The sequence below is a fragment of the Pyrgilauda ruficollis genome, unplaced genomic scaffold (genome assembly GCF_017590135.1).
Source record: "Pyrgilauda ruficollis isolate IOZ18807 unplaced genomic scaffold, ASM1759013v1 scaffold11, whole genome shotgun sequence".
Classification (NCBI taxonomy): Eukaryota; Metazoa; Chordata; class Aves; order Passeriformes; family Passeridae; genus Pyrgilauda; species Pyrgilauda ruficollis.
In genome coordinates, this window is record NW_024509210.1 from 9331981 (window position 1) to 9356401 (window position 24421).

General features: G+C 39.5%; 1 protein-coding gene across 3 annotated transcripts in view; it reads left to right on the forward strand.

Annotated features, from left to right (window-relative positions):
- Nucleotides 1–6: 6 nt before the first annotated feature.
- DLG5 (discs large MAGUK scaffold protein 5) overlaps nucleotides 7–24421 on the forward strand; it is a 95790-nt gene continuing 71375 nt past the window's right edge. For all 3 annotated transcript variants that reach the window (XM_041474806.1, XM_041474824.1, XM_041474814.1), the window contains exon 1: nucleotides 7–328. In XM_041474806.1, coding sequence (XP_041330740.1) covers nucleotides 28–328 — 301 coding nt within the window. In that variant the 5' untranslated portion in view covers nucleotides 7–27. The remainder of the gene's footprint in view (nucleotides 329–24421) is intronic.

Genomic DNA, 24421 nt, shown 5'->3' on the forward strand with positions numbered 1-24421 from the left:
GGCGGCGGCGGCGGCCCTGCAGCGGCCATGGAGCCCAAGCACAAGGAGCTGCTCGCCCAGTGCCGGCAGAGCCTGGCGCAGGCCATGACCGAGGTGGACAAGGTGGTGGAGCTGCTGGAGGCCGCCGGCGCCCTCAGCCCCCGCGACCTGCGCGACCTGGAGGCGGCGGGCAGCGGGAAGGCCGAGCTGCTCATCGCCCTGCTGCTGGGCAAGGAACGGGACCACTTCCAGGACCTGCGGGTGGCCCTGGAGAAGACGCAGCCCCACCTGCTCTCCATCCTGTACCTGAACGGCGTGGCGGGGACGCCGGCCGCGGCCGAGACGGCCGGTGAGTGGGGCCGGGGGCGCGGGGCGGGAGCAGGAGGAGGGCAGCGGCTGCCCCCGCCCACCCCCGCCGGGGCAGCGCGGGCCCCTCGGGCCCCCCGCCCGAAGGTGGGAAGGGAGCGGGCGGGGGTCCTTTTCCGGTGGGGAATTAAACTCTCCCGTGCTTGCTCCTGAGCTCTCGATGCTTGTTTTCTGCTTCCGACCCTTTCGCTTTCTGTCCTGGCGGGAGCGCTGGTACTGGTCCCCGAGAGGTGCCGCGGATGCTGCGCCTTGCCCTTTGGAGAGGCCAGCCTAGCCTGGTTCATGCGGCTGCTGCCGTTCCCCGAAGTCGGCTGTCGTCTGGGAACTCGGGAAAACCGAACCTGAAGGGGCTTTTCTCCCTTGAGTACTAGCGCCAGTGGTGTTACACAGCCGCCTCTTGACCGGGCAGAACCGAAACTCCCCCATGCAGCCACTCTGCCGGAGTTGGCCGGCGGGCAGGACTCCAGCAGATGTGCCTTCGAGTAAATAGTGTAACTCTTTCTCTCTGGACAGCCGTGTGTTTGATTGAGGCTCTATTGTTGTAATTCTTCGTGTTGGTTAGAACAGGGAAGAACATTGATTACAACAGGTTAGAACATTGATTTAACTGCAGATCCAGACGAGAAGATTTTGGGTGTAAAACACCTCCTTAAGTAAGTTGGGCTTTGACCTACAGGTCTTTCCCTATTCTCCCCCTCCAAAACAAGTCACACCCTGCTTTCATGTGTACAAACCAAAGCTTTAAAATTACAGTTGGTGACAGTACATAAGGCCTTGCAAGTGCAGCTCTGTTTCTAAATGAAAAATTGGAGTAAAGTAATTCTGTATTATAGCTATGTGTAGGTATTCTTATCCAGCATGACCAAGTTTACTGATTCAGAAATGTGGGGTCTCTCTTTGCTGTTGTTACTGGATTCAGGATTTACAGTGTCACTAGCTATTTACATAGAGAAATGCTTTGGAAGGGCTTCCGGACTCTTACAAATGATACAATTTCTTTAAGAAAATAAAGCCATTTAAGAGCTGCTTTTGTCTGGAAAATAGTCCTTGCATGTGTGGTTGCACTGTGTACTCTGCCCTTACTTGAATGATGCTGTGAATGGTAAGAGTTCTGTAAATGCAAATACTTGGGGGTCTTAGGTTTTGTTTTATTTCAGTGTAGTGTAGTGTATTGCCTTTTCTAATGAATATATGGCAGGACCTCACAAGATGGGGGAGAAATGGACTGAACAATAGACCTCAATACTTGAAACATTATGTGGTCTGACATCAATGGGATGTGAGGGCACTCACTGCCTTCCAGAATGGCACCCAGGTTGTCTTTGTGTGGTTAGAGTAAAGCTCATTCTTGTCTTGTTGAGAAGATGGATTGATGGTACTGCGTTACCAGCACTCCCCAGGCTTAAAATCAAAAGTGTAAAGTATGAAAAGTAGAAAAAAATAAAGTATATGTTGGACGTAGTAATAGTCTTCATTTTTAAAATGCAAGTTGGAATCGAATAATGTCTCACAACACTGAGTTCTCGAGGGAAAAGTAGTTTGATTGTCAAAGTGAGCTATATCCTGTTTGACTGGCTGTGTTCAGGAGGCTTAATCTGAGTTAAACTAACGTGTGTGAGGAGGGGTGTTTCTCTGATGTGATGAGTTTTAAAATGTTATTGCTTTCATTTGTCAGTGGTAATAAAAACTAACTTTGAGAGTTATGGATTTCTTTTCCTTGTGATAAACATGTTTAAAAATTAGTTCACAGGAGATTGCTGACAGCGAGCTTAATTAATAGGAAACCATGGAAAGGTAGTAGACCTGAGCCTTCAAATACTGGTGTATGTATTCCAGGACCCTCCTGAAGAGGTGTTATGGTAATTAGTCATGAGACTGCTTGTGTGTCCGCTGAAAGTCTCTGGTCATTCCTGGTCTTTTTGCGAGTTTGTCCTGGATGCATTTCACAAAGAGTTAATGTTTGAGGGTAGGGTTGATGGAAAGGTTCGTGTTGAACACATAGTCAGTTTTTATTCCAATAACTCCCTGCAGGACGTTTGACCACCCCTCTGCTCTTCTTGTGCCATTTGGGAGTTTTGCTCCTTTTCACTGGAGGTATCGTAGGTGAATGAGTCACGTCACTTTTTGTTTTTTGGCAAGAGGTAAGATGTACATGTGGCAGTGAGAAGTGTTGGATTATGTATTTAAAATACCAAAGTGAAACAGTCCGTGTCACGTAAAATGCCTTTATTCTTAAAAGTAAAAAATATATATCTGAAACATCCCTTTGATTAAACCTATGGTGTTGACATACATTAGCGTATGTAAAAATGATAGCTTACAGTGCTACACATAATTTTATTATTGTTTAGAAGGCTAATAAAATGCACATCACTTGAATGCTTGTTGGAGATGAAAACTATTTGTAATCAATAATGTCCTGGTGTTTGCTAATTTCTTTTTTCCAGTATGCTGCTATGGTGAGAGAAGTGAGAAGGTAATTTAGCAACATAATTCTGTTCAAAGTTTCAGGAATCAGCATACACATCACTCCCTACAGTAGGATGAGTGTTTCTTCATCCACTTTGATGTGTGCAACATGTGCCATTATTTTGTATTTTCTTCCTTCTCAGTTTAAATATTACCTCCTTTTGTACTTTAAAGGCGATGTGTGAGCTCTGATGGGATCTCTGGTTGTTATTTATACCAGCAGTTCTTGTGACTGGCTGGACAATGTAGAGCTGACACTTTTATAAGTATTTATCTGTGCCACACAGAGGGAGGTAAACAGCTGGGCAGACTGCTCAAGGGAAGTAACTGGGGTCCTGGTAGCTGCTGAAAGATTTTTTCACTCTGTCTCTACTTTACAAAGAGCTTTTTTATCTTTATAGAGTTTCCCCCTGTTTAGTCACCATTTAAAGACATTTGTCTTCTACGGGGACTTCTAATTGCTCATTTTAAACCTTAAACTGTACAGTTTCTCCAATAAAATGTATGCTTTTTAAGTTTTCTTAAATTTGAAATAAAGCATAGTATACCAAAGAGTGTTAGTTAAGAGTGAAAAATCAAACAGGAAATTACCTTCTGTAAAGCAGAAGCTAAAACAAGTGGGATTTTCTGTTTCATTTAATCATGTTTGGAGACTTTAGCTCTTCCTTTAGTAAAACCTTTGATTACTACATTGCACTTCTTCATAAACATTTGAGAGAAATTGGCTCTGCCCACGTGAGAGTGGTTGCTTGGCTGATTTAAAATCTCCTGGTATTTTACACATGGATGAATTCTTTAAGTAGTGTGCTAAGTTTTTTGTTTATTTACTTGGGGGGTGAACTTACAGATTACCATTAAATACTTGATTTGGCAAATGACCTCCATCATGCATCTGGGAAATCCTTGTCCTGATGGAAGTACATATCCTTTCTAACATGAAAATAAATTATCTCTGAGCATTCAGTTGTCCCTTAGATATCTTGCTTGCCAGAAAATGTTTCATTCTTACTATTGCTCTATGTGAATTTTGTGTCATGTAGAATGTCCATGACAATAATGCAGCAGAAGGTACTTCATTGTGAGAAGTGCTATGAAGATGTATTTTCTTTACATGTCTTTACATGGTCTTTACAAAGACCAGAAGGGAAATCTGAGGAACCTATGTGGTCTTCAAATTTCTTCAAATAACATACAACTTTGTACTTTCATTTTTGTGATACTACAAAAATGGGAAAAGGCAGGTTTGGTTGTTGAGCTTGGAATTTGTTTTCAGATGAATACATGGGGCTATGGAGGTGCACTTTATCTTGAAACTGAGTTGACTGCTGAACTCAAAAGCTTCATTACTGCTTGCACAGTTAATAAAATTTTGGGCTCATTGTTTTCTTTTATATTAGCAGTATTCCTGTATTCCTCCAGCTGCAGTCAGTGAGCATGTGTTAGGCTTTAAAGGTGTTCTCTTTAACAGTTTCAAGATGAGAATTTAAGTTTTAGAACTCAAAATTGATTGCATATTTAAAAAGATCTTTAAAGGGGCAGAAAAGAGAGAAGATGGATGTAGATTGACTTTGAAAATTTTTCTTCTATTAAGACTTATTTTTTTCTAATTGTGTTTGGTCAGACATAAAGTGTTAATTCCCAGTCAGAAATTAAACATGGACATATTTAAGAGTAGGGAAAAAAGGAGGGATTATCTCAACTTCCTCTGTCTGCTTTGTATATAAAAAACTGAACCAAGTTGTTTTGGACAATATGGGATTTGAAATCACAAAGTTGTAAATATTTCAGTCTTTCAGCATATTTAAAACCAAACACAAAAGGCAAGCTCTGTAAGTATAAATTTAGGAGATAGGCAGCTGGGACCCACTTCTCTAACAGCATCACAGGAGATCGACAGGAAATGCAGTAATTCCTGGGTTGATCTTGAAGAGCTGGAATCATGACTGCTTGGACCTGGTGCTGGGACATCCACATTTTGTTTCTTCTTCCTCATCTCTCACAAAGTCTTGACTGATCCCCACAAAGCTTGGGCTGGTGACTGGCTAAAGGAGCAGGATTGAGTATTTGTGCTAGTGAGGAGCTGAGAGACTCTGGAGTTGGGGTGTGAGGTGGGGAGGCAGTGGCAATCACTACACAGTTTGTGGTGATTGGAGTGGGGCTGAGCCTCATCCCCAGTGGGCACAGCTGTGAGCAGCAGGTGAGCAGCACTGACAGCAATGAGCCATGGAGTGCCCAGGGGCACTGACCAACCACCAAAGGGAACAGAGGGCACACAGGTGCAAAGCGTCTAAGATGAAGACTGTAAAAGGTTGGGCTAAAGAACAAGAATGCAGAAACTTAAGGCCTTTTGAATTGGTAAGGTGTTATTCTGTGTGGTGATGCTTAAAGCTTTCTGGTACTGTATGGTAATACTCTGTGTATTGCGGCTGTCTGGACTGTGGCATGTGCTGTGATGCTCCTGTAGGAGCAAGGTGGGAGGAAGGAGAGAAGACACCCTTCTCCAGGAGATGAGAATTAGTGCTCTAAGTGTGCATTCCCAGAGAGAGGCGAGAATGAGGAGAAATTGTAAAAACATGATTTACTGACTCAAGGACTGAACTGACAATTTTGTAATTAAGTACAATTTATACTCCCTTCTGTCACTGAAAATTGAAGAGTGGGAGAAGTAGAGCAGTATGTTTGGGTTTTCCAGACCTGTTATTAGTTCCTAGGGTAGCTACGCAAGCCTTGTTGCAGGATTTCTTAAATCGTGTTGATGAAAAAGCAGGCAGCATTCAGAAGTCACCTTTGGAGGAGTACAGCTCCAGAGCAGCACTGAGCAGTAATTAACCTCGATAAAATACCTGGCAGTGGTTTAGCAGTACCTGTGTCTCCTGATGATCTCAGATTTTTGGTGTCTCGTGGAATTGCCAGGCTGAAGAAATGCAGGGAGATTCTGGCAAGTGTCCAGATGGGTATTCCCATTGAAATGTCTAATAGTAGTAAGTTCATGGAAGTAGGCTCTGAATTCCAAAGAAGGAAATGCATGTTTTAGTAGTTCATAAATCCCAAGGGTGGTAGTTCTCAATTACGTTTTTGCTGTGCTCTGGGAGGGAGTGGAAGGAAAGCTGCCCACAGTAAAGTCCTGGGGACATTGTTTTCATCAGAGTAAAGGGAATAATAATAATTTTTGTGGTGCATCCAACTATGAAGTTGATTGGGACACACACAGGACTTGGTGTCTTATAAAATTAGACGTGATCACTAAGGAAAGCCAACAGCTTTCTGTAACTTGCTCCTTATTTACTTGTTAAAGCTTAAAGATTGCTTGTTTCAGAGGTTTCAGATCTTTAGCATGTTTTAACTACCATTCTCAGTCTCACTGTTCTCTTGCAGCTGTAAACAGTCCTGGTTTGTCAGATTTTTTGGACCCTGTGTCTAGCTAGTGACAACCAAGCCACCACTTGAGTTTGGGCTTTCCAGTTCTCTCAGCAGTCTCTAATATGAGCTAAGTCTTTTTTTTTTTTTTTTCTCCCATTTACTGCTTGCTTTTGCTAGTTCCTGGGGTTTTTTACCTTCATTTCTTTTTTTTTTTTTTTTTTTTTCCCCGCTTCTTAGTTTTCCTAGCTCCTGTTAATTGTTACTTTATTTATTATTTTCTAGCGTTAAAATTCCTTATTCAAAACTCCAGTTGTTAGTAAGATATCAGTAAGTGTTGATAAATTGCTTGTAAGGATTCCTTACTCTGTAAAATCCCAAGGACAGAGGCATCTTTCAGAGCTGTTCAGTGCTGTCCTGGTTTTGGCTGGGGTTAAACCGTGATAAGCCACCAGCACATATTGGGTGGTAGTGTGAAGCAATTAGTTCCTGTTATGGGTTCTTTTCTTAAGAAGAATTGTAAAATGCTGTGCATGTAGTAATGCTAAAACATTTCTTCATGTAAACTGTTCATAGTGTTGATGGAGACAGAAAAACATGTTGTTAGTGGATGTAACCTTTTGTGAAAAGAGCTGTAGTCATGTAGGTGAGACATCTAGGCTACCGAGCTACATTGAGTAGTTCATGGTGAAACATTTTGTCACCTTCAAGATGCAAGTCGTTGGCTGCTTTTTTGTGAACAGTGGCAATTTAGAACTGAATCATTCTGATGGAGGAGCTGGCAAGTTCGCAGTGCCTGAGCTTTGGCTTGAGGCTAACAGTGCTTTTCTAATAGAAGCAGACAAGAAGGATGCTGTCCTCTGAAGAGAACAGTGTTGTTAGTCTGTCACAAATGTTGGAGCCTGGCCCTTCCAAAAGGGCTGTTTTTTTAGAGGTCTCAGTGATACTCTGGTATTAATTCTTGTCAGTGGGAGACAGAATTACTAAAATATTGAAGGAGGTCCCTAGTGCTATTACTTGGAAACCAATTCAAAGTAGCCAGTGCACAGTGTGACTTGCAACATATGCCTGTCGCAGGTTGTGGTGCACTAACAGGTGTGTTGGTGCTGATGGGGCAATACCAGCATCCACTCCTGTTGTAGCTAACAAATAAGGTTAACTCTGGGAACTCCTGTTGCCAGCTGTTGTGCAAGAGTCTGATCCCCATGGGACACCCTTTCCAGGCTTCAGAAGCTGGTGATAGCAAGAATTGATGGCCCTTCAAGTTGATGGAAGTACTTGGCTACTTGGGGTGAACACTGAACAACATTTTTCTAGACAGCCTATGATTACTGGGCATACAGAATAACATATTACAACTGGAAAGCCCTTCTTACCCAAACTGGTGTCAGAGGAAGTTCTAGGCAGCCTATTTAATGTATATAACACCACCTTCTTCTTCCTCACAGCTTCCAAAACCTCTGATTTCACAGTTCATGGGTTGAGCTGCTCAGCAGTTTGCTTGTTCACAGCATTAATATGTTTGTTCTGGAGAGCTGCTCTTTGTGTTTTTGAAAATCATAAATTTTTTTCTAGTTGTCTGATGGAGGCATTGTATTTTAAATAGCCTGTAGCCTTTTTAAATACCCTATTTAAGATTTGCTGACCTGCAGCTGGAGACAAGAAGCAAGTGAGAATGGAAAGCCATTAAGTGTTTCAACTGGAGAGTTGAGGGGTTGGTTTTTTGCAGACTTTTTATGTAGTTCAGAATATATTATGTATTGGATGATAAACCAAAAAACTTCTTCCCCACCTCCAAACCCTCGAAGCCAATATTCTTTAAACTTATTTCAAAATTAGTTTTCCTGAAAATGTCCTTTCGTTCTAGCTTTTTATTCTACCTGTGCATAATTGCTGATTCACAAGCATGTTTATTATTCATGTACTTACCTTCCAGCATGTGAGTAATCCTCATTTATATGTATCAGGTTGGGCATGTGCAAATGTTGGCAGAATCCAGGCCTTGCATACTAAGCTCTCTGGGTTGAACAATGTCATCAGTAAAGTACTTCTTGTACCTCAGAAAGTGATGCTGATGGTTGTTTGCTGCTCAGTTGTGCTCAAAATGGAGTTTGTGTGGGAAGAGATAGCTGTGGTGTAGGTAGGAAGGTATTTTCCTTGAGGATGGATGTAAAATGTAATGGGAATTGTGAACTCAATTTTGGGGTAAGTGAACTGTGTTCTTTTGATGTTGGTGCACAAAAATCCCTTTTCAACACTGTTCTCTTTTTCTGAGACTGGCCAGCTGACAATTATGGTTTTCTGTAGAAGAATCAGAACTTTTGGGTTGAGGAAATAAAGCTGGTGTAGACAATTACCAATCTGTCTGAATTGTTACGTAGATGTTCATTGGGTTTTTTAATAAGCACAAAGCTATATTTAATCGTTATTGTTTGTTCTTCTTGTTTGTGTTTGGTTTTCTTGTGGCTAGCTTTCCTCTGTTGCATGCTTTTGCGGAAAAATCACCATAGGGGGAATTTTGAGACTTGGGTAACCATGTGATCTAGCTCTTTTTGGGGCACTTGCATAATCTGAGTTTGCCTTCCACAGTTATGATCCCCTTGCAGAAGGAGGGGTTGATTGAGTTGTTGGGAGTTCTTCAACTAGAAAGTGACAGAAGATTGACAGATGTTGTTTTAATAACTTCTTTCAGGGAATCTTGATACTTAGTTTTAAAGTTCTTAAATACTCTATGCATAATCTTGTGAACACTTGCAGTGATTTTTTTAAGAAGGTCTAATTCGCATTTAGGTCATGATGATGTGTTTTTCAGGTGGTGAGCAAGTGTGTGTGTTTAATGGTGGTGAAATCAGGTTATCTAAATGTTTTATTTGAGGCTAAATGCATCAGCACAACAAAAATACCCAGTTATTAACTTCACTTCTCAAAATTTAAAGTAGTCATGAATTTCCAGTCTGGTTTTTCTTTTCTCAACACTTTCAGAGAGAGTGATGTTATTTGAGAGCTTGCTTAAGCTTTAATTGAATGTAGGATGTGTTTTTACTCTTTTAGTTTAAAGGCCATTTGACTTAAGTAGGTGTGGTTAAAAAGAACATAAAATGTGAAGGTCTTAAAGAAAAGCAAAACAGAAAACTGCCCAACAAACAAAAAGTCATAACAGTAGGTTTTCCTTTGTAATTGATTAACTGGTTTGTTATTGTCATCTGTTGTTCCATTATGTGCTTCTGATGTAAGGCTGTACTCTGAACAAACTCTGTAGGTATACCTGAATTTTAGTAATACTGAAAGCACAAAAAGCAGTACTAAATCCTCTCAAGAAAGCAAAAGAGGTATTCTCAAAAGGGCATTCACTTTCAATTCTATTATTTTCACCTTGAGGTATTGTTCCCCTTCTTTTAATGAAGGGGGTACTGAAAATCTGACTTGTTCAATCCCTTTTCTGCTTTCTGTGGCAATCAGCCTTAGGCTGCTCAGGCTGCCTATTTTCCCCTCTCTATTTAGATATGCTGCCACAGCTTTCCTTTGCTGCTTTGACAGTGCACAAGAAATCCTTGCTTTTTTTGATGGGGTCATTTAAAGTTTTGGGGCTTCTAGTTACCTTTAGGGCATATTGGGAAAGGACAATTTCTGTAAGATGCATTGACTACTTTGGTTAAGGGTCTGATTAGTTTGCCTCAAGGGGTTAAGCCTGCCTCCTTCCCTGTTGAATAACCCAGGGCTGACGTAGGTATAGACTGCACACATGAACTTTGAGAGACGTACAGTGAGATGTTTTTCTAAACTGCTGGCCTTGAAAATGTGTAGGCCAGCACTTGAAGGTATGCTGTATTTCAGATATTCATTTGTTATCCTGGTTCATGAACCTTTCCTATTTCCCTGGCCCCTTTGAGGTAATCAGGAGTATTTCAGGGGCTGCACTGCTGCAAGTGTCAGAGCAGCGTTTTGGCTGAGCAGGATGTTCCTTGATAATATGGAGTAGTAGTTTCAGATCCTAAGGTCAGAGATGCTTTCTGCCTCAGAATTTTAGGACTTGGTAGGATGTCAAGAGCGTGGGTATCAATATGAAAATCAGTAAAAACATGCAAGAAAAACATGTCTGTCAAGGCTGGTGGCAGTTCTGTTCTGTACAACGTTTGGCCAAAACCTGTGTCTAGTGTGTGCTGGACTGGAAGAAAACACAGTGTAAATGCTGAGCTGTTTTTCTATCCCTGGCTGAGTTGATCTTCAGTGATATGCTGTGCACACATGACTTGCATAAAATTTCATTTGTCAGGGAGTACCTCATTATATTGTCTAGAATGTCAAATCTCAATTTAATTTTAGAGCCAACTATAGGAGATTTCTTCAGTGCTGCAACATGCCAGGTTGTTAGTGCGATACTGAGCTTGTCTTTTGGGGCTCGTGTTTTCCTCTGTACCAGTGATAAGCAGAAGGTAAAGGCAGACTGGTGGAACTGGAAGGATTGCAGTGGCTATTGCCTGGCTGCAGGAATGAGCACTTTGTTGCACTGTACTGTCTTGTAAGGAATTTCAGGGTGCTACACTGCCTGTTGCTCAGCATCTCTGGAAAGTACTTTTTCTTCTTCTGCAACTCTGCATTGCAACAATACAGTGTGGAATTGATTTCTTTTGCCCTGTATCTGTTTAGCTTTCTCATGGGCACATAAGCCAAATCCTTTCTGAGGGTTGTAGTAGCTGATGGAGGAAATCCACATAAAAAGTTCTATGAATTCGTCTCCTCAATTGCATTGTATATGTACATTTGTGCATGGAAATTTTTAATACATGCTTCTTTTTTAATGAGAAATACTTTTTAAAAAGTTTATGTATTGAAAGTATATAAGATTTTTAAAGACTAGTTTTCCCCTATCAAAATATTTGACTTGTTCCTACAGTGCCCCCCTAAATTAAGGCTTTGCTGAAGTATGGTTGCATATATTTTTGTTACAGTGTAAGACGCAAATGCACAGCAGTAGCTAAAACTATTTTATTTCACATTGTGGTGAAATAATAGCTTTTGAGAGATAGTAAATGTTCAGTATAATTCCCTGGTCTTATGACAGTAAGAGAAGGTGAGTTTGGATCACTGAGGCTGTAGCATTTCTGACCTTATGGATTAGATCATGAGGCCTTGGCCTTGATTTAATTCTAAGTAGTGCCTGATGTAGATAGTATCTGCGTTTTATGTGATCTGTTTCAGAAAATAACCAAAAGTGTGCTTCATTTGCTTGATTTCAACAGAACATTGTTAGCTTATGGAGTGGAATCTCATTTGGCTGGCTAATCTCGGTTCTCCATTTTCTGCTGTCCTCATGTGTTTCTCAGTTCACATGTGGTGTGCTGTGAAGACAGGCTTCTCGCTTTCCCACTGGGTGCTCACCGTCTGTTCATGGTGGTTGTGGTAGAGGACCTGTTATCTCTGTTACCTGTATGCTTTGTGGAAGATAAACATATAAGAAAGAGCCTAATAGGACAAATTACTCTGTATGGCCTTAAAGAGGGATCCTTATGTTAAGCACAGCTTCTTCAGTGAGACTCAAAAGTTATCATTACGTAAAATGCAAATTTCTGATGTTCATGTTACAAACTTATTTTGGTTAGCAAAGTTGTTCTGAACATTTATAAATAAAGCTAATACATGCCATGTTGGAAAGGGGAAAAAAATCATGTGTCTGATGATTGGATTGCAGGGTGCACCAGGGGCTAAGCATTTCCTGAAAGGTTTTTTCAAAGTCTTTGAAGAAATAAAATTTCTCTTGAGTTCTCTTTTTTTAGAGTACAGAAGTGAGTTATGGAAGTTAGTCTTTCTGCTCCAACAGTTTTTTTGTGTTGTGTGGGTGTTTTAATAAGTGCATCTTAAATATATACATCTGCAGCATTCTGAATGTAAAATTTGGGTTTGCCAAAATGTTTATTCCTATCACAGATCTTGCTGAATTTACAGGGTTTTTTTCCTTCTTTTTTTAAAATACTTCAAAGAAAATGCTTGGTGGTGCTTGGTGCTTTTTTCTCTTAATTTTGTATCAGCCTCGAGAAATTTACAGACTTCTTTCTAAACAGGAATTACCTGAAGGCTAGTTTTCAGTAAGCATAGACTAGTTACCATAATGAAAGCAATGAAATATATTTAATTCTCCCTGTAATTTTTTTCAGGTCAAGATTAGGATTTAAATAAAGTAACATGGAGTCTTAGCAAGTTTCATTCTGTACGCACTATAAGAAGTAGTGTGTATCTGTATTTTTGTCTGGAAGTGGTATCATGGGGAAATCATGCCGTTCTGAGTCTTCCAAACAGGTCTAGGTCTGTGTTCATTTAAGAGTGAACCTGCTAATGTTTAAGCTAAAAATAGTCATTTCCTCTCAGTATAAAAACCAATTTCATCTTCAAGTAATGCTGTTGAAAAATGGCACTTCAGAGAGCAGCTTTCTTTGCCAGCTGCCTTCTGATTTTTTTTTTTTTTTAATTTTAGCCATTTTCTAGATATCTAAGCTGAACATCCAGCATTACTGATGGTAGTTGTTCTGCATTAGTTTCCTAGTGCAAAAGTAAAGAGTGGACATCATGGAGGTAAGTGTGAGAATGTTGTTCATGGAATGATCATCTCTGGAGGGTCCTCTCTGCTGTGGAGAAGAGGGAAAGGGTGTGTATTCAGAGCAGCATGTGAATAATGCATTGTTAATGAAGTGTGAGGCAACTGATTGCAAGGACTGCTTTCATGATGAAAATCAGGTGGAGTTCTCTAAGGGGGAATAATATATAGTGGGAAATTATATGTGCTTGCTTAAGCCCTGAATTTATTGGCAGACCTAAGTGACCTTTGATGGGCTCAGGCTGGGGTGGGATTTAAGTGTTTTCAACTTGCCTTGCAAATCAGGTGTTCTGTGAGCTCAGGGTGAGAAGAGAGCACACCAGCCAACCTGGGCTCAGGGTCTGTCAGCTTTGTGGCATGGGTGGAGTGATGGTGATCTTTCTAGTGATTCAGGGCTGAGATGTGGAGAAAGTGGATGAGAGAAGTGAGAACAAACTTGTTGAACTTCCTCTGCCATGGTGGCTGTGAGCTTTTCCTGGGTGCTTTGTTATAAAGTCAGTTAAATAGCTGAGATTGTCCTCACTAAAGGTTAGAGTATGCACAAAGAATTCCTTGCCACACATAATAAATCTTTAAACCAGATTTTTACTCACTGCTGCTGTTAAAATTGCCATTCTAGTGAAGTACATCTGGTTTTGGCATATAATTTTGAACATAAAGGTCAGGATATTTGTTGTCCAGGTCTTTGGCATAGTCAGATACTCAGTGATCCATAATTAAAAATGTGCATGAATACTCTTAATTCTTCTGTTCTTAAATTTGTCACTTTGTGACCCTAGAGTTAAGAGTTTGAGTCTGAATGTTTTACCATTAAATCAGTCCTTTTTTGTGATTCCTTTCTCAATTCCTGTGTAAAACTCCTAAAGAAAGCCCTTTGCAGTGCATGGGAGGTGTAGCTGATTTCCCCTGCTTGGATGGGATAATTGTGGTAAAATGGTTAATGCAAATTTCATCTTTGCTGCTGCTTTCAGATAAGCAAATGGTTGATCTGTTATGATGGGATGTGAATTTGCTGCATTATGTGAAGATAAAATATTCTTTTTTTGCTATGCTTTAATGCTACTTGCACATCTTAAATGGAAACTTAACATTTAAAATGTGCAATCTTAGTACTGTTTTCAGACACTAAGCAGAAACTGTTTGTAGATTTGTGGTCAGTGGAAAATGCCAAACTACATGTTTTACACCTTGCTATTGGATATTCCTCTTCAATACTCTTGCTATAAGAAACTATAGAATAATAGTTGAGTTCTAGTTGCTGTACCTTGTTTAGAGGTAGGATTACAAAATTTATGTGAGGTTGATTCTTAGATGATTGTTAGATGGATCATGATGTTATTGTCTCTTATTTCAAAATTGACAAAAATTGTGACTTTCCATGAATGCATGGGTTTAGTGACATTAATGAGTTGAAGACTTGTGGAGAGGTTTCCATTATTTGGAGGAAACTAACATGTGCATGCAAACACCATGGCAGAGCAGAACATGTATTACAAAAACAGAAAGGATGTGCCAAGGTACAACTTCAACTTTTTTTTTTTTTTTTTTTTTCAACAATTGCTCTCACTTTTCAGGTTCAGAATGATGGAAAAATAGTTTTACAGTTGGAGAGGTTTGAAGCAGAGAAGGGAGGAATTGATTCTGAAGGATAGAAATGAAGCTGGGAATGCAATACCTACTCCAGTGCTCTGTGGGACAGTGCAGCCTGCAGAAATGAGAGTGCAGTTGTAATTTTTTTCAAAGATAGTGACTTAAAGTATACAATGCAAGCCCAAGCTAATATAAAAGTGCTGTGAGTGTATCACAGTAGCTGTGTCTTCCTGGCATATTTTGACAAAAATAGCTTACCAAATACGAAGTAGAAATACAGGAAAGCCTGCAACCTCTCCCAGTGGCTTACTGCTGATGGACTTTGTAATTACATCTGTCTATCTCCATCTGTACCCTGCTTGGCTAGAGGCTGGATTTAAGGTTAATTGTATGATGGAGGATCCTGGCTTACAGCTATATCTTAATTAGAATTCACAATCCTCTTTACATAAAAATATCTGAAAACTCTTTTAGAAAAAAAAATGCTGATTATAGGTTAAATGAAAAGATTTTGATATTTCTTTTTTCATAATTTGTGAATAGCTTAAGTATATATAAATATATTTCCATGCCATCTGGTTTATTTCTCTTTTCATCTTACTCTTGGCTTCTGTCATCTTGCTTATTGCCCTTTGGCTTTTTAATTAAAGGAAGAAGCAATAGAAATTACTTTTGTGATCATAGTAACATTTCAAAGGTTATTGAATGCTATGAAAAATAGCGCTGTTCTATGTTTTGAGATTGACTGCTGTTGAACATAGCTCTGATAGGAACTTACTAAATCCCTTTTACTTGGGTGTATAATATTCTAATTAGTGTAATTAATCAAATTTTATTCTGTAAAATCAAATGTTTTTCAGAAATATATGGTTCATTTCTTGAACTACCGTACGGAGATTGAACTGTCCTTGGTAAGGTTGTTACATTTAACTCTTATGCTCTGATGGTGTCCTGACTGAAATAGATCTGTTCCTAAAAGTTGTGGTTTGGAGTAATTTAATTAAATGTGCTGGAATTAACAACTACAACATTCTGAGAGCTCTCAGGATGCAACTGGACGAAAAACAGAGAAATTTTGTCTGTTTCAGGGGTTGTGTAAGAAGAGAAAAAGGAGGAAAATACACTCTTATGTTTCATTTTGATTAATTTCATGTCAAGTGCTACAATGTAACTTTGGTGTTGGCTATTTTTGTTTGTTTTGTTTGCTTCCTTTTTTTTCAACTCGTAAAAACAGTGGTTTGGTCCCTAGAGATTTTTCTTCAGCTGAAGTGAGCTTCAATAAGCTGACCTGTTAGGTCTTAAAAAAAAGAGGGGGAAGAAAAAAAAAAGGAGGAAGTGCTAAAGACCTTCCTTAAACAGCATCACTTGAAAAATTCAGTTCAGTTTAGCAAGGTGCATAAGCATATGTTCCTCTTTAGCAAGAGAATGCTTTGTCTCTTGGGTTGTATTCAGATATTGCTGCTTGCATGAGTTAAGATGATTAAGTATGACCCTAATGTTGTTAAACCAGTGCCTGAGTTCCTGATACGATAATTTGCAAACAAAATTTGCTTTCTCATAGTGTCAGTTGCATTCCAGTTTGACAGCATTTGGAAGGTAAATGGCCTAGCTTGGTGGTTCCTTGCTGCTGTTGGATATCCTACAGGGAAATCATCTTAAATGGGAAAGGAGATGCTGGACTGAAGCAAAAGCATGAAGATATTTTTTTCAATCCTCAGGATTTCAGTGTTTTTATTTAAAACTTTTGTTAAGCTCTTGAATCATGGAATCATAATTTTTAAGATCCTTTAAAAATTGGGAAAATGAAGTTGCTTTTTACACCAGACATAACGTACTTTGAAAATACAAAAATATGCAGATTTGTATACTGATTGTTGTCACTGTGAATCCCCAAGTACAGGATTGCATGAAGGTCTGCCACAAGGCTGTAACTGTTCAGACTACCTGACTCAAACTTATCTCTGATTAGCAAGTGATGTTTTTTAGCTGTACTGCTGGAGCAATACTGAGAGTGAAGAAGGAAAAAATCTGTTCTGATATTTTTATTATTGCATCATCTAGGAACTTTTCATCTTTACGTGACTTTTCATGATTAAATGACTAGTATGGTATAGAGGTGTTGTGATCTTCACCCAGTATTTTTTGCTTCAAGTCTGTCTTTATTAATTTGGCATGCACATTTGGAACTGGTGGTTAAATGAGGAGAGTTGTGTCTTGGGGAGCAGCAGAAGTGAGAGGAGAAACAGTCCTGTGACAGCACCTTGGGATTGAGGTGGTGAGAAGGGCAGTGTGGTGTGGTGGGATAGATGGTGTTAATGCTGGTGGTGTCTTCAACAGAGGACAAAGCACACTGGGTTTCTTTGTAAGGAGGTATCTCTTGAGTTTGTTTGTACCATGTGTACAGAACTGACAAGCCTTAGTTTGTGCTGGCGTGTGTTACCTTATTGCTGTGGCCTGAGTGTCTGGCAATAGGGTGTGATTGTTGTCTTTGCTAATTACGCTGCAGCTGTTCCCTCCCCAGTGTCTTGGTTAACTCGGCTCTTTAAGTGGAGGTAACACAGTATCTTTGCAAACTAAAATTGTTACACATATGTTTAAGTTACTTAGCTCATCGCAGGATTTGCAGTTTAATTTTGCAGTAAACTTTATACAGAAGAAAAAAATAAAGCAGTGTTGCAGTCACTTGCCTAGATCTGGGGTCAGCCCGAAGGCTGGTTGCGCAAAGCCAGTAATACTGCTTTGTAAAGGAGTTGTACTGCAGCGCTAAAATTCATCCGTGAGTGACCTCTTGGAACTCTGTAACTCTACACCCACACATCCTAATTGTCTGCTTAGGTCACAGCCAGCCTTTGATGTCCCACAGACCACGGTAGGGTACTGGGCCAACTGGTTCAGCTGCCGCCGCGAACAACAGCCCTTTGTTGTGCCCGGGGACCGCCGGCTGCCCTGCGCTGGAGCCGGGCTCTGCCCTGCCTGCCCGCCGCTAGCGGAGTCCGGGCCGTGTTTGCATGTGCTCTCTTTGGTTTTGCCTGGGAAGGGGTCTGCTCCGTGCTCTGTGCACGGTTTGTAGTGCCTGAAATAAGGCAGTAGTTTCTGGGTGAGTTAGCAGACTTCTCAGTTCGTGTTATTGCAGGAGATCAGCTTATGTTTCAGTTTATACCAGTGGTGTTTCATGTAAAAGCTTACTAGAAAGTGGTTTGGGTTTCTTTGGTTAGTTAGTTGGGGTGGGGTTTTTTTTGGTTGTTTCTTTGGAAGGTTTTTGGGGTTTTTTTTGTTTTGGTTTGCTTTTTCCCTACTGCTTCTCTTCAGCCACTCTTGGACAAAGGCTTCTACACATTTGTAGTTAAAACTAATGCCGGAATGTCTTCTCCAGACCTGTGTTGATAAATGTTCTATTATCAAGAATAAAATTTGAAACAGAAAAATGTTGATATATGCACACTGTCTCATGATTCCAAGTATTTGGAAAACCAAAAATCTGGGTGGTTACAGAGATGTCGCTTTAAAAAAAATATTGCCATGCCAGGATGCGCATGAAGTATTTCGAACCTGTATCTAAACTGATTGGCATGCAAGACATGAATTTGTGTTTCATTTATTCAGATACTGCTCTTAGGATTGTTAGTGCTGGTTTTGTAACTTCTTGCCACTTTAATATAAATTCATTCTGCAGCTTGACTAGCAGTGTTCCAGTAATTCTTGGTTGTTGAGCATACAGAACTATAATTTCTTTTGCACCCCCCGCCCCCGCATTAACTTATATTCTTAAATCACAGGGACTTAGCTCAATTGTTTGATGATAGTGATAGAATATATGTTGGTACATATACAGTGCTTGGTAAAAGTAATATGCTTGCTGGTAATAATGCTTCCTGTGTGCTTTTTATTCATGGTTTCTTATTCCAACTTTTTGTTTTCCAGCTTGCATTAACTTAAGCTTAAGGCTTATTTCATGTTATGAGCTTGCTTGCTGATCTCATTCATCCCGAAAGCAATGCTGAAGAGGGCAACAAATACAATTATAGCTATAACATAGTAGAAATAAGGAAAATGAAGTGTTATGTGGGCAGCACCTGAAACTAGGTGATAATGACTATGGTTATTAAGCAAACTTGTCTGTCTTTAATCAGAGACCTGTTTGTGGAACACTGTCTTGATGAGGAAGACAATAACAACGTGATAATGACAAAGCTTAGTAGGGTTGGGAGGATTTGGGAGCAGCATATATGAGATACTGTCTGTACAATCAACCTATAATCTTTGGAGTTGAGGAGGAAGATGAGTTGGAAGAGAGCAGAAGCAGAAATGCATTACTGTCAAGCTTCACTGAAAGGTATGGGAAAATTGAGTGGTTGCATTGGTGTTGAGTATTTTTATGGGCTCTTTGTTAGTATTCCTCTGGCTTTCTGCTTGGTTTTGGATGATACAGAAGGAAATGGTTAATGGTTGTGAAAAATGTGGAGTAATGTTTCTTTTTCCCTTTTGTAATTCCTTTATGTTACTCTTCTCCTTTTCTGAAGGATTCAATTTTTCATAGCATTGATCTGTGGTTAGATGAACAGTCAATACATTTATTTCAGCCATTCCTTTGACTAAGTTGGCTGTGAAATACAGCAAATTGCTGTTTACAAGCAGAAACTAATGGAAATAAATTGCCAAAATTCCTTGAAAGAAGGAAAAACATTTTGACTGGGAAATCAAAGTTGAATATTCAATACAGCTTTTACTTTATAAGGTTCGTGCTAAGAATTGTGCAGCATGAAGAAGTGAAACATTCTGTGGCCAAAATCAGAGTTTTTTAGTGGTTTGATTGTGGTAGTGTCAAAACCTACTTCCCTCTTTCAGTTCTCAGCAGCATGGGAAGCTCTTCAGCTGAAGTCCCACCAACCTGGGCTTCCTGTGTTTGTGGGGATACTGATTAAAAGCAAAATGTGGGGGAAGAGAATTCTTTTTTCCCTTCCAAGACAAGTATTTGTGTCTTTGTTGTGTCCATCCCAACCCACGGTGTTCTATAGCTATATATGTGCTGTGAAGTAATTTCTCCTTGAACCACATTACCTTCTTAGTTTTGTGTAGACCTGGAGCAGTTGGATAGCTTTTCAGGTCTTATGTGGGTTCCCAGGCAGTCAGCTTCTCTAGAGACAAACTAAGTGATTTCTGGTAACAGGTTGCCAGTACCTAAAATGGCATGTCAAAAAAATTTCAAGCAAGTCATTGGTCTGCATGTGTCATATAGAGTTTGATAGAAGGGAAGGGTCCTTGTAAGTGTGGTGTTGAAGTCATGAGTGTGCAAGTGTGATGTATCAATTTATACCTTCCTCCATTTATAATCATGTATAGAGGATATAGTCTTACCAGCAGGTGAGGCTGGAAAATGAAAGCGTTCCAAACCTGGCTTTGACATCAGGGTTTTCTGCAAGTGACTTGTATGTGAACAGAGGTTTTGGAAGTCACGGTACTCAGACATGGTGTTTTCATTTTTGTATCATCATTCTCACACCCTCCATTATTTTATTCCTTGCCTTAAAATCTTGTGGAACTTTTTCTGGGAATCCCATGGGAGACTTTGTATTGGCAATGTATATAAGGAAGTCTTCAGCTTGCAGCTGCAGAATCAGGTGGAAGTTGGCTGTGTTTTGGGCATTCTACAGCCTATATTTTAGTTGAAGTGAGTGCCATAGCTTTTGCTGTAGAAGTTTGTTGGCACAATGTTGGTTCTACACAGTTTGTGTCAAATGGGGCATGGCTGAAATCATTAATTCTGAAGCTTTCCAGGCTCTTCTAGACAACCTGTACTGAAGGCATAAGTGGGGTTGCAGTTCAGAGCTATTGTTTTTTTATGAAACTTTCCTTCATAATTGAAGTTACTTTTCGTACTAATTGTATTTTTTTAAAAATGAGATCGGTAGTTGATGTTGAAACATTTTCCAGAGTTGTTTGTACCTATATATACACACACAGGTTCCTAGACACATCTGTAATGTACACCACTGTGAGACATTCTGACAAAGGACATGATGCTTTTAGTGGATTTATGAAGCTAGCATATTACCCATTCTCAGTTTGCAATAATTAGTATTTCAGTAGTGAGAACAGATTTCAAAATGAGCAAATTGCAATAAAGTAACAAGGTTCAAAGTTTTGGGAACATGAGTAGCATTTCATCCTGCACATTAGCTTCTTATTCCACACCAAAAAAGAAGTCACTTAAGGATGAAAAGAAGCATTAGATGGTGCACAACAGTTGTCTTCTGCTGGTGCTGTGCCGAGGCTCAGCTTCTGAGCAGCCTGTGTCTCCTGCAAGTTATAAAGAAATCTGTCTGTTTTGATGAAGAATGAACAGAACGGGGATCTCTGTCACCTTGGTGCGAAGACTAAGATTTGAGGTCAGCAGCTTTGGCAGTCTGCAGGGAAATGCAGGTGGGGATCTCCGTCACCTTGGTGTGAAGACTTAAGATTTGAGGTCAGCAGCTTTGGCAGTCTGCAGGGAAATGCAGGAACAGGGATAATGTGCCTGTACTGTTTGCTTCACTGACATAGAACTTATTTATGTGAGACATACAATTTCTGGGGGAAGTAAATTTTCTGCTGCTGTGTTTCGCATTAGAGCATTTGTTGTTTGAGCAGAAACAGGAATATCGAGACAAATGAGCATTGGCTCCAGTTGTAGATCAGGTTTCTCCAGGTTCTCAATTTTGTCCCTTTGTCCAGCAATCTAAAAGCATTCTTAAACATCCTTCTCAGAAAAATTTTTGCAACATTCCTCTGTAGTATGTCTATTCAGACAGTAAGCAGAATTTTATTGGCCTGCCTTTTCAACAACCACAGTACTACCATACTGGAGCTTCTGTCTTGGTAACAAGAGTGGGTTTTATCATTCTAGTTTTCTTTGTGTGTAAAAGCCATGCTGACAAATATTCTGCTGTTCACAACTAAACACAGAAGCAACAGGACTTCTTAAAAGCTGTGGTTTGTTGTTTAGAGCTTCTGGGTCATGAATCTTATTCCTCTTAAAACACTCTGTTAGAGCTTTAATGTTGCTTGACTAGACCCCTAGAGAACATATGCATGCTGCATTGCAACTGTAGGCAGTTCTGTCCAGGATATTCTTTTGCTTTGAGTTTGCTGCAAGTTTTTTAGTAGAAAAACGTCGGTGTGCTAGCGTTAATTTTTGGTTTTCAAATTGTTGTTTTATTGTCTAGGTGTTAACATAATTTAGCTTAATACCAAACCACATGAAAAAAACAAAGTTTAAAGATTTATCATATGTTACATGACTGTACTTTGGTTTCTGGATTTTTCTTATACTATACCTGCTTCTTTTAGATGTGTGAAGCTGGGAGCTGTGTTTCAGGCTGAGCTGTCGCAATGAGATCACAGTGACAGGAGAGCTTGTGTGCCACAGCACAGTTCAGAGTGCAGTCGAGAAAACTTCCTTACTTATCCCTCCTGCCCTTGTTCTTTGCATTATTTTGACTTGATGCCATCTGTGCTTAGACCTTCTATTCACAGGGACGCAGGAGGTGTCAAGTGCCCTGGAAGTTTGGCTTAGGAAGCAAAACACTAAAGAATGTGTTAACATTGGTATTACTCCTTGATAGGTGTACACTCCTTTCACACCACAACAATTTGTCCAGACCTATTCTTGCTGTTAATTAGCATGTAGTATTGTGAATATCCTATTCCCTATTCTTTTTTTATCCTTTTTTTCTATGCCTGTGCCACTCACTAAAATGCAGTGGTTTATGGATAGCCACTAGAGAACAGACTGAGCTGCTGTGAGTAGTTCTGTTTCTCGGAAAGCTTTGTACTTCCTATTAATTTTGGGAAACATAAACAGTAATTTAACAGATGTTAAGGTTGATTTCTGTTCTTTTCATGTTGAATATTGCTGGCTAAAACTTCTGGCTGTTGAAACCCCTTCTGTTATCTTTCTTCATTTTCATTGTTTGTGGGAAGAACAATACATATATAGTCTATGGACATAGTATGTTTTAACAAATTTTAATCTGAAATTTTAAAACCAGTAATAATGCTTCCAGTCATCACTAGATCTGTATTCATGCTCTTATAAATGTAGGCACTTAGCATAAGATACTGTTGATCTTGACCTCAAGTATGGAGGTTGGAATTTTTTTTGAGCATTTCCTAGTTTTGGGAAGGTAAGCTTAAACATGATCTTGCTTCTGTGTATCAACAGTGACATTCTTAATTATTTTTTAAATTTAGTTTTAAAGAAATTAATCAAGCCACCTTATTGTTCTGTGCAAAGGCTTGCAACAGGAAATTGTTGTCATTTGTTCAAAGTGACATGTTTGTTTCACTCATAACACAGAAAAACCACCTTGATAAATTGAATTAAATATGCAATCCACCTGTCTTTGTGCTACTTCTAGTTACCAATTAAGACTTAAGTTTTTTTCTGCTTAATGAATATACATCCTCCAGATGCAGCATTCTATATTAAAAAAAAAAACCAAAAAAAAAACCAAAACAAAACAAAACAATAAAAACCAAACCAAAAGTATGCAAGTGTTTTCTTTACCTCATTTCTTGAAAAGTAGAAGTTATAGACATGATTTCTGGTTTTGAAAGTAGAATACTAAATTTCTGAGTAGGAAACAGGGATATTGATGAGGTGATGGGTGTCTTGTAAGATTATCATATGTAAGTTGGTTTCTTTGCTTTCAGAATACAGTTTTTCATTCTCTTCTCCAAAAATACAAATCATAAGAGCTCCCTCTCCCCACAATAATGGGACTTCTTAACTTTTTCATGCTAAGACAAACAAAAAAATTAAAAGTAGGAAAATTTTAGAGGTTGGCTTCAGTAAGAAGCTCAAGAGTGTCTCAGAAAGCTGTGAAAGACGATGAGGAAGAGCTAGGAGAGATCTGTTTAGTGCAGGGGTCAGCAGGTTCCTTAGGGCTCTTGATTTCTACTAGCAGGGGGTACATCTTGTGTGATTGTTTCTTTCCATTGCCCTAATGGACCAAGAGTAACTTTGCTGGTGCAGTGTGGATTTCCTTATCCTGTTTCTACTGGTTCTAGTACTTGGGGTTTTTTTTCCATGCAGTAGAAGGGGAACACTTTGGAAGATCCACTGTAGTTTTGAAAACACAAATTCCAGTTCCTCACTAGATGTGCCAGTAAAACATAATGGTTGGTTTGTGTACAGTGTTTCAGTTTGAATGTTTATCTCCACAATTTCTTTGAATCATTTTGAGTCTTAAGTTCTCTTCAGCTGTCTGTTATCACTGCTATTTATTTGCTGGATATTGCTTTTATTTGTATCTACTCTTACTTTGTCTATGTGTTAAATGTGCAGTTGTGTTTCTGTGTGTGACAAAGCATCCCAATTCCCAATCTGCCAACACTTTGTTTCTGATGAGTTCTGCCCAGAGAGCACTACTTGTCATGCAGGCATGAATCAGTGAATGATCATTTAATCTGTGCAAATACTTGTCCTTTTTTTGCTCGAGTTGAGGAACCGGGGAGGTGACATTTTAAAAACACTTTAAGTTGTGACTAGAATCATCCTGCCTTGAAACCCAGATGATGCTGGTCTACTGTGCCTAAATGTCAAGTGATTAATAGTTGTGGTTAGTATTTGCACTTCTAGAGATGATTACAGGGGTTCAGCCTAAAAGTAGCAGGAGGGAGGTAAGTTCTGTAACCAGGCAGGGCTTGTTCTGACTTGTTCAAAACAACATACTTCCCTGATACAGATTTTTAGTAAAGGGGTGTTGCTCATCTCTTCAAAGGGCCACGGTAGCTCAGATATTCAGGGTTTAGTTTTTCAAAGCTTTCCTGATGGCTTCTCTTTATGTGTGATAATTGCTGTGTGATCACCAAAGAGTATTCAAAGTTGTGCTTTTTGATGGGCAAACTTCTTAATGTAGAATGAACAGGTTCCATATGTTCTTATATGCTAACTGAGCTCAGTTTTGAATTGTAAAGCTCCTTGTATTCCTGGGAGGATGTTTCTGCATAGTGTGTCTTGGATAGTTGTAAATATTGATCAGCTCCTTGGCTTTATGTATGGTTTGTTTTTTTTCCTGTTAGTCTACCTGA